The sequence below is a fragment of the Gekko japonicus genome, unplaced genomic scaffold (genome assembly GCF_001447785.1).
Source record: "Gekko japonicus isolate JY-2015 unplaced genomic scaffold, Gekko_japonicus_V1.1 scaffold1641, whole genome shotgun sequence".
Classification (NCBI taxonomy): Eukaryota; Metazoa; Chordata; class Lepidosauria; order Squamata; family Gekkonidae; genus Gekko; species Gekko japonicus.
Window position 1 is genome coordinate 135,500 of NW_015159759.1, and position 9,749 is coordinate 145,248.

The 9,749-nt window shown below is 44.4% G+C and overlaps 1 protein-coding gene across 1 annotated transcript in view; it reads left to right on the forward strand.

The window, feature by feature from the left end:
• The window catches only part of SCLT1 (sodium channel and clathrin linker 1), a 77,662-nt gene that overhangs the window by 46,321 nt on the left and 21,592 nt on the right, over positions 1 to 9,749 (forward strand). Inside the window, exon 19 of the mRNA XM_015405951.1 lies at positions 5,263 to 5,459. Coding sequence (XP_015261437.1) covers positions 5,263 to 5,459 — 197 coding nt within the window. The remainder of the gene's footprint in view (positions 1 to 5,262; positions 5,460 to 9,749) is intronic.

Consider the following 9,749-nt stretch of genomic DNA (forward strand, 5'->3'; position numbering starts at 1 on the left):
AAGGCTTTCCTGCAAAACTGGGGTTCTCCCCAGGGTTGCAGAAAAATCTGAAAGTAAGAAAAAAAAGCTGGGCGGGTACTATAAAACCTTGCACAAAAATGTCACTCAGGCAACTCAAGCAGCACTGCTGCAGAGGGGAGGGAAGGAATGATTGTTGTCTCTCCTAATGGTGGCTGGAAGTAAAAGATGGCTAGGCCGGAAGGTACCTCAGGAGCGGGGCTTACTCCAGCCGCTAGGGCTCTCAAAAGGCAACTACAGACCAGCTGAGAGGTGTCAAGAGGAAGTTCAGGCTGAAAAGGGCAGCCGGCGAAGATGCGGCAGCTGAGGTGCAGCAGCCTCCAGGGATAGAGAGTCAGGGGTTGGGAGAGGCCTGGGGAAGCCACGGAGTCACATAAGTAGCAGCAGCAGGACAGAGTTGTGCCCACCAGCTGCAGTGAAAACAGGGGCTGGGGTAGTCCCAGTGGAAATGGCGGCAATGGGACAGGTTAGACAGGGAGGGGACCACCCACCATCTGTGGCAAGAGCTGAAGCAGCTGCAGTGCAGCAAGAAAACCCAGGAAGACAGCAGTCGTCCAGAAACCGTAAGTACTGGTGGGGAGGGAACTGAGGAGGCAAGCAGGTGAAGAGCCCCCCCCCCAACTGTGGGATGTAATGGAGGCAGGCAGATGGTTAGAGGGGGAGGAGTAGCATGAGAAAAGGAATAACAGTGTGTGGGGAGATGACTGACAGCATAAATGAAGTGGGCAGGGAGAGACAGACAAATAGAACGAATAAAGTTTGAGAATAAAGTTGCACACGAAAGCCTATACCTTGAATAAAACTTTGTTGGTCTTAAAGACAGTGTTCCCTCTAAGCTGAGTGTGATGCAGCAACAAAAAAGGCTAATACAATCTTAGGGTGTATCAACAGAGGCATAACATCCAAATTGCAAGCTGTCATAGTCCTGCTGTACACTGCATTGGTCAGGCTGCACCTGGAGTACTGTGTGTAGTTCTGGAGGACTCACTTCAAAAAGGGTGTGGATAGAACGGAGCAGGTACAGAGGAGAGCAACGAGTGTGATCAGAGGCCGGGAGACCAATCCCTATGAGGAAAGGCTGAGGGCCTTGGGAATGTTTCTGCCAAACACATTCTCCCTGACCTTTATAGGTGAAGTCCTAGGTCACCGTTTTTTAGCCTCTGGCTCACACGTTTTTGTCTTCGCTCAGGAAGGATGGCTCCAGAGCAAACTAATTTATACAGTAGCCAAATTGCTGGCTCACAACTTTAAAGCCAGTAGCTCACAAAGTGGAATTTTTGCCCACAAAACTCCACAGCTTAGAGGAAACATTGCTTAAAGGTGCCACTGGACTCAAACTTCATTCTGCTGCTTCAGACCAACCCAGCTATCAACCTGAATCTATCTACAGAGAGAAGGAATAACAGTATATGACAGTAGTCATGGCTGAAATGTGCATATTTAATTCATGGTCCACCTGTACCCCAAGATCGTGTTCATACACACCCAGCAGTTTATCCCCCATCCAGTATGTGTGTTCCTCATTTTTGTTACCCAGATATAGAACTCGGCACTTATTCTTGTTACATTGCATTTTGTTCACATCCACCCACTTTTCTAGTGTGTTCAGATCTCGTTGAATTCTATCTCTATCTGCTGGTGCGTTCGCTACTCCTCCCAATTTGGTGTCATCTGCAAATTTAATGAGTAGCCCCTCTTCATCCTCCACCAGATCGTTTATAAAAATATTGAAAAGCACCAGGCCCAGAACCGAGCCCTGTGGTACCCCACTGGACACCTTCCTCCATTCAGATGCAACACCATTGACAAGTACTCTGAGTGCAGTTCTCCAACCAGTTCCCTATCCACCTACTATCCTAGAGTCCAGTCCACAGTCCTCTAGTTTACCCATTAGAATACCATGGGGGGCCCTATCAAAAGCTTTACTGAAATCCAGTTAAGCAATATCAACAGCATTCCCTCAATCCAGCAAACTCACCACTTGATCAAAGAAGGAAATGAGGTTGGTCTGGCAGGATCTGTTGGGGACAAATCTGTGCCAACTTCCCCGAATCACCAAGTTGTCCTTTAGATGCACACAGATTGAACCCTCTAAAATCTGCTCCAATATCTTTCCTGGGACGGAGGGCAGACTGACTGGCCTGTAGTTTCCTGGGTCATCCCTCCTCCCTTTTCTGAAAACTGGGATAACATCAGCCCTCCTTCAGTCTTGTGGCATATCTCCTGTCCTCCAAGAGGTCTGGAAGATGGGCAAAGGCTCATCTAGATCTCTAGAAAGTTCTTTGAGCACTCTTGGGTGTGTACCATCTGGCCCAGGGGATTTGTATTCAGTGCAGCCAGGTTCCTCTAAGTAACCTACCTGTCCATGTCAGCCAGCAGCTCAGATGCCATGCCTTCCTTAGTACCATTTCTAGATAAGCCTGTTATCTTCTACAGGAGAAAAACAGAGGCAAAATAGGCACTGCGGCCTTCTGCTTTCTCTCTGTCCTCTGTCACAGTCTCTCCATTTTCACCCAACAGTGGGCCCATCACCTCCTTTATCTTTCATTTGTTCCTCTGTTTTTCTTGTTGTAGCAAGCTTCCCTGGCCAGCTTTAGCTCACTCTGAGCTTTGGCCTCTCTGATGGCTGACCTACAGTGCTTAGCAACCCTCAAATACTCTTCTTTAGAGGTATGTCCTTCCCTCCATTCCTTGAACATTCCCTTTTTCTTCCTTAACTCGTCACAAAGTTCTCTGTTCATCCACATTGGCTTCTTGGATCACCTGCCCTGTTTCTGTTTTGTTGGAATAGGGATGGTTTGAGCTTGCAAGAGCTCTTGTTTTCGGAGACCCCACTCTTCACTTGGTCCTTGGTTCACTACATAGGACAACAGGACAAACCCTACACTAGAGGATAAATGGACACAAATCGCCTGAGCGTCTTTAGTAATTAAGCGCAGAAGCGACCGGCCACCTGAAACCCCCATCTCGAATAGGCAGGGAGGAGGAGTGGGCTTAAAGTGAGGGGAAGAGCAGGGGCTGAGGCTGAAAAAATAGCATAAAACCAGAGATGGTGTAGACCAGATTAAAGCGGAATTAAATAAACAGACCTTTGGAGCTCCTAAACAAACTTTTTCTTATGTGAACAATGTCTTTGTGAAGAGATAAAATGGCACCAAAAAAGGATTCTTCTCCAGAAACTGCCAGCTCACGGTCATCGAGACATAAACCGGAAGTGCTACTGACTTCCAAAGCATGCTAACTGCAGCACTGCGCCCTCTGTTGGACCAGATGACTAACCTCAATAGCAAATTTCATGATCTTCAGAAACAACTTAAAGAAGCAACTGCAATGAATGTAATGCAAGGAATATTGGGATGTTTTGCTGACATACCATTATACCAATTAAAAAAAAATGCTGTTAAGTTACCCTCTGTTGGACCAGATGACTAACCTCAATAGCAAATTTCATGATCTTCAGAAACAACTTAAAGAAGCAACTGCAATGAATGTAATGCAAGGAATATTGGGATGTTTTGCTGACATACCATTATACCAATTAAAAAAAAATGCTGTTAAGTTACCTCCATGCCTGAGAGGAGATGAATGATGAGTCTCCATTTACTTCCCACAATTATAAAAGATGCCCTTATACACTTATCCCCTATTCTGACATTTATTGCTTTGGTATCCTTCCCCCCCTTAATTAAATCAAAACAACTGTTGACCTTATAACCTTAGCTGGTTATTTAGTTTGGTTTTGCATAACTTAAAATATCATCATGTTATATGTAAATTTGCTGTTCAGCCTGTCTATAAGATTGAACCTCCATTCCAGTGTATTTGAAAAAGTGTGTATGCACACAAAAGTTCATACTTTGAATAACCCTTTGTTGGTCTTAAAGGTGCCACTGGACTCTAAATTTGTTCTACTGCTTCAGACCAACATGGCTGACCACCTGGAACTCTTTTCCCTTCCTGCCATCTTGCCCATGGAATTATTCTCATCGTGCCTGAGTTCATTAAAGTTATCCTTACTGAAATCTACCATACACATGTGGCTACGGACTTCCTTGGTTCCTCCAGCAAAAGGAATTCTAGGAGGACATGGTCATTTCTCCCTGAGGTCCCCACCACCTTCACTGTATCTACCTTCTCTTGCCCATTGGTAAATATTAAGTTGAGTATGGCTGAGCCCCTCATAGCGTCCTCCACCATGTGATGAAGGAAGTTGTCCCATCGTATTCCCATTCTCTTTAGCTTCCTCGAGAGCTTCATAGTCAACCTTAATGTTTTTGATGGTGTTCACGGCAATGTCATTAGTTCCCACGTGGACCATCACAAATGGGTAATGCTCTGTAGGTCTGATGAGTTTTGGGATCCTGTCTATAATATCTTTAATTTTCGCCCCTGGCAAGCACCTCTCAGGCCAGGGGGACAGGCCTGGACACATGATATTCCATACCCCTCAGCAGGGAGTCACCTATGACCAATACATTCCTTTTCCTTCCCATGCCGTTTCTTCGAATTTTCCTGTCCACCTCCCTCTGTCTTCCTTGTGTTTGTGATGCTTCCGTTGGCAGTGTTTCAATTTCTGTCTTCACTGCAAGGGCCTGGAATCAATTACTTAGTTCTAATGGCACTGAGTGCTGTCTCGCTTGATGCCTTTGGGGTCAGGCTGTAGCACTCTGAGGAGTCTCGTTAAGGCAGTCAACCACACTGTTGCCCCTTTAACTGATCTCTCCTTCCCAATGCAGGACATCAAGGCTTCTGTTAATGAACTCTCCTTCCCATCCTTTATTTCATGGAGAGTAGTAATCCTTTCTGCCAGGCTCCAAACCTTCTCCTCTAAGAGTCCTATCAATTTACACTTCTGACAAGTGTAGTCCATCTTGCCCTCAGGGAGGAAGACAAACATGGCACACTCCCTGCAGGTGACTGGAAATGGTCCGTGAGCATTCATCATCATGGATGTCAGTCTGCATGTTTCTATAGAATTGCATTATGTAAATCAAAATAGTTTGACTTAATTGATTTATAGATTGGACTCCATATAAGAAGAAAGTACAAAAAAGACAAGTAAAAATCGAAAAGTAAAATTACTTTTGTCCTATTTGCATTTTGAGTGGCCTATTAGAACTTCCACAGTCCTTTATTAATGGATATAGACTGAATGTTGATCTGTCCATACTGGTCAGTTTCAATCATATGGTCAAAAGACAAAAGCTAATCTTGTAGTGATGGGAATTTTTACTTTTTCTGTAGATCAGCACAATGGAGAATGAGCTTTTAATAAAAGAATATGGGTATGAAGTTCGACTGAAAGAGATGGAAGATGTGAATCAAAACTCCACCACTGAGCTGAGACGCCTATTGATAGCGCAACAGAAGGCAACAAACCGGTGGAAAGAGGAAACAAAGAAACTTACAGAAAACACTGAAGCCAGAATAAATAATTTAAAGTAAGGGATATAATTTTTTTCTTAGACATCTTCATTGATGCAGACAGGCATACAGATCCATTAGAAAAGTACAGATAAGAGTAGGAAGTATTACATAAAATATATTATTATACTGTTCCTGTGAAATGTATTATGAGAGTTCCTGTGTGGCTTTTAATTACCATTCAGATTTTTTTGTCATTTGAAAGTTAAGTGGAAAAAATAAAGAGTGACTCATTGGTAAGATATGTTTCCAGCAAATAAGCACTATTTAAAGAGAATGTATCTCCATTGGAAGTTCTCCTTCTTCTACTTCAAATTAAAACCGTTTGCCCACAGAACATCATCTGAGTCTGTTTAAGCTGCAGGACCACTTCTATTTCTGGCAAATGAAGAACCACCTGTCCCTCTGTCAGTTGAGATGGGAACATGGTACATTTTCATTGGCACTGTCGGACAAAAAGTCTCAGGCAATAGTGATCAAAGATGTAGTGGAACCACATCAGTCCTTTGTGCAGCTCAGCTGCAGCAGCCAGAGCGTAGCATCAAAGGAAGGTGCTGGATCAGTTGGCTGACAAGAAAAGATTGGGAGCTCACTTCCTGCTTAATCAGTATAAATGCTTGGCTAGGCAATTACTGAGGGTTTTTTACAGCATGGAATATGATGTGAATTCTAATCATCACTGTATTTCTTGCCATTTTGAATCTGTTCTTGTAATATACCAGCAAGGCTCAGAGCTGGTACAGGAAAAGTTGATGAAATATTCTCTGAAAGCAGAGAGGAAAACTTCAGATTGGGAGACCTCAATGTGTAACCATTGTGTAAGAGTTTACTGTGAAGAGAAATGAATGTATTGAATGAATGAGGTGAACAATTTACCCAGAAATTATTGCACACTAATGGGGTTTGGCATTGAAGGAGTTTGTGAAACTTTGTGCTTAATGCATTGCACAGATATTGATTCTTACTTTAGCAGCATAGATTTAGGCTGCAGCAACAGAGAAAATCTAGATGGAAAGAAGAGGCCCGCACCCTGTCCTTCAATGAATGTATTTTGTTTTTTCAGTTCTACAAGAATCTCTTAACAAACAGCCCAAGTAACCATCCTTCCTGCTAACTCAGTGCATCTAATCTGCCTAAAAAGGAAAAGCAGTTGGTCATGGAGGAGGGAACCTCTATAAACTTAGCAATAAGTATTCTTCCTGATCTTCTGAAACTGACTAGAATTTTCCATCTCAGCCTTTTCCTGATTTATTTTGTAAATCCTGTTTCCTTTGTCCCTTCTACCATTCAAGTGATGCTTTATGCTGTTTGAATGCAAGGGTTAGATTGGAACTGGCACTGAGCATGAAATGTAATGTTTTTGGTACCCAGTGCATTTAAATTCTATGGCTCCTGCCACATGGGGGGAAATTGATGCGGCCAAAGTGCGGCTTTGTAAAGCCGCACCAAAAGAAACACACGGCGGCGGGATCAGACGGATCCCGTGAGCCGCCGCGCAGTTGCTCCCCGGCACGATCAGATGCCGGGGAGAAAGCCACGGAAGGGAGCACGAGGCAGCCGGCTGCGCATGTGTATACATGCGCAGTTCGGCTGGGAGCCTCAAATGCTCCTGAAGACAGGCGCGCTGGCGATCCCACGGCCGCACTTGCTGCGCCATTTCAGGTAAGTCCTCCTCTTTTGCTGGTTCTTTTTTTCAGCGCATTTTCGGCCTGAAGGGCCGGATCGGGGATGGGTGCACGCTGCTTCCCAGATGTTGCGGTGTGCTCATGCCCGTTTGCTGCGCCCCCTATCTGTCCCTCTTCCGGCCCAAAACCTCCCATGTGACCGGGGGTCTATGTATATTTTCTTAAAACATTTTTAGGGTTTTTAAAAATGTAATTATATGACCTGCCCTGAGCTTCTGGAATACATGAGGTAAATCCTACATCTGTTCTTTCCTTTCACTATCCAAGTTTCTAAAGAAAATCCTCAACTAGAATTAGTGCTGAATTCCAGCACTGTTGGGTCTTCTTGCTGGAAAAAGAGTGGGGAATGGTAGGGTTTTTATTTTTATTTTTAACTTGACTTGGAGTCCATGTGAAATGCCTAGCTTCCCGAATGGGTGTGAAGTTGGTCTGAGCTTCTATTTTGCCCCTCCTGAAGTGGATCGGGCATGTTAGAACAATGGAACTCCAAAAGGCTAGGACCAGGCAGTGATCCATTTACTTGTGGTAAATACTGATGTTCATAGAATCATAGAGTTGGGCCATGCAGGCCATCCAACCCCCTGCTCAATGCAGGATCAGCCTGAAGCTTCTCTAACAAGTGTTTGTTCAACCACTGCTAGAAGACTGCCAGTGAGGGGAAGTTCACCCATCCCATATGCATGCTTCTCGTTTTTGCTACCCAAATGTAGAACTCTGCACTTATTAAAATTGTTGAACTCCATCTTATTCACATCCACACTTATTCAGTGTGTTCAGATCTTGTTCTATATCTTCCAGTGTGCCTGCTATTCCTCCCAATGTGGTGTCATCTACAAACGTAATGAGTAGTCCCTCCATTTATAAAAATACAGTTCTCCAGCCAGTTCCCTATCCACCTAACTATCCTAGAGTCCAGGCCACAGTCCTCCAGTTTATCCATCAGAACATCATAGAGAACCCACTCTAAAGCTTTACTGAACTCCAAGTAAGCAACATCAACAGCATTCCCACAATCCAGTAAGCTTGTCACTCAATCCACAAAGGAAACGGTGTTGGTCTGGCAGGACCTGTTGGGGAATAAATCTGTGCTGACCTCTCCGGATCACTACATTGTCCTTTAGATGCTCCCAGACTGACTCCCTTAAAATCAGCTCTAGTATCTTCCCAGACTGACTGGCCTTTAGTTTCCTGGGTCATCGTGCCTCCCTTTTTTGAAGATAGGGTTAACATTTGTTCTCTTCCAGTCTCCCGGCCTCCAAGAGGCCTTGGCACGTTTCCTGTTCTCCAGAAGGTCTTGAAGATGGACCGAGGTGCTTCTCAGCTACCTCTCTGTCCCTGTCAACCAGCAGCATGGATGCTGTGCCTTGTCTACTACTGTCTCTAGATGAGCCTGTTCTTCAGGGGAAAAACTGAGGCAAAATAGGCATTCTGCTTTCTCTCTGTCCTCTGTCAGAGTTTCTCCATTTTCACCCAACAGTGGGCCCATCACCTCTTTTATCTTACGTTTACTCCTCACGTAGTTGTGTTTCTTGTAGTGAGCCTCCCTGGCCAGCTTTAGCTCACTCTGGAGCTTTGGCCTCTCTGATGGCTAACCTACAGTGCCTAGCAACCCATAGATGCTCTTCTTTAGAGGTAAGTTCTTGCCTCCATTTCTTGAACATTTCCTTTTTATCTCTTAGCACATCACGGAGCTCTGTGTTCATCCACATTGGCTTCTTGGATCCCCTACCATGTTTTCTTGTTGGAATAGCAATAGCTTGAACTTGCAAGAGCTCTTGTTTTAGGAGCTCTTCTCTTCCTCCTTTCACTTCCAGCAGTCTTGCCCATGGAATGACTCTCATCATGCCTCTGAGTTCATTAATGTCTGCCCTACTAAAATCTAACATACATGTCTGGTTAAAAATTTCCTTAGTCTCCCACAGGAAAAGGAATTCTAATATTCTTCCTACATGTAAGTTCATTCAGTGTATGGTTACTGTGTCTTACGTCTGTTTATAGGAGGTGGCTTAAAATAGTTACCAGTAAGTACTTTACTCAGTTGTGTTCTCATACTTGTGTGCATTCACCCATGATGATAATTTTTGCGAACATGTGTGATCTGCTGTAATGATAGTAATATATAGCTGTACGTGGAAGAGAAGCTCTACATCTGTATATCTCACAACAGTTGTGGCATCTCATTCAACAGTAGATTGGCACTGGTCATCAAATGGGGCCAATGGAACGGATTACTAAGAGATAGCTGATGCGATGAAGATTTCATTCTTCTTTCACAATTTTTGGTCCTGCCTGAAAGGTGATTGATTGGGACTGTGAAGCTCTCCAGATCTTCTTCGTGGTCTCTGTGCTTCACACCAATGGGTTTAGTGCGCCTGCGCTGACCCGACCGGTGCTGTAGCAAGCTATGTTTCAAAGGATTTTTGCGCGGGTCCCACTGACCATGCGCAGGAACCCCAGCGCGCATGCCCAGAGGGAGTTCTCTCTCTACCGCCGCGTTGAAAGGACCTTTTTGCCTTTCCTCCTGACCGGATAGCTATTACTGCCTTCGGGCCTTTACCTCATTTCTTTATTTCTTAGGATTATCCTCCGTTTGATTTTGTCCTTTAGTTTTCTTTAAAAAAA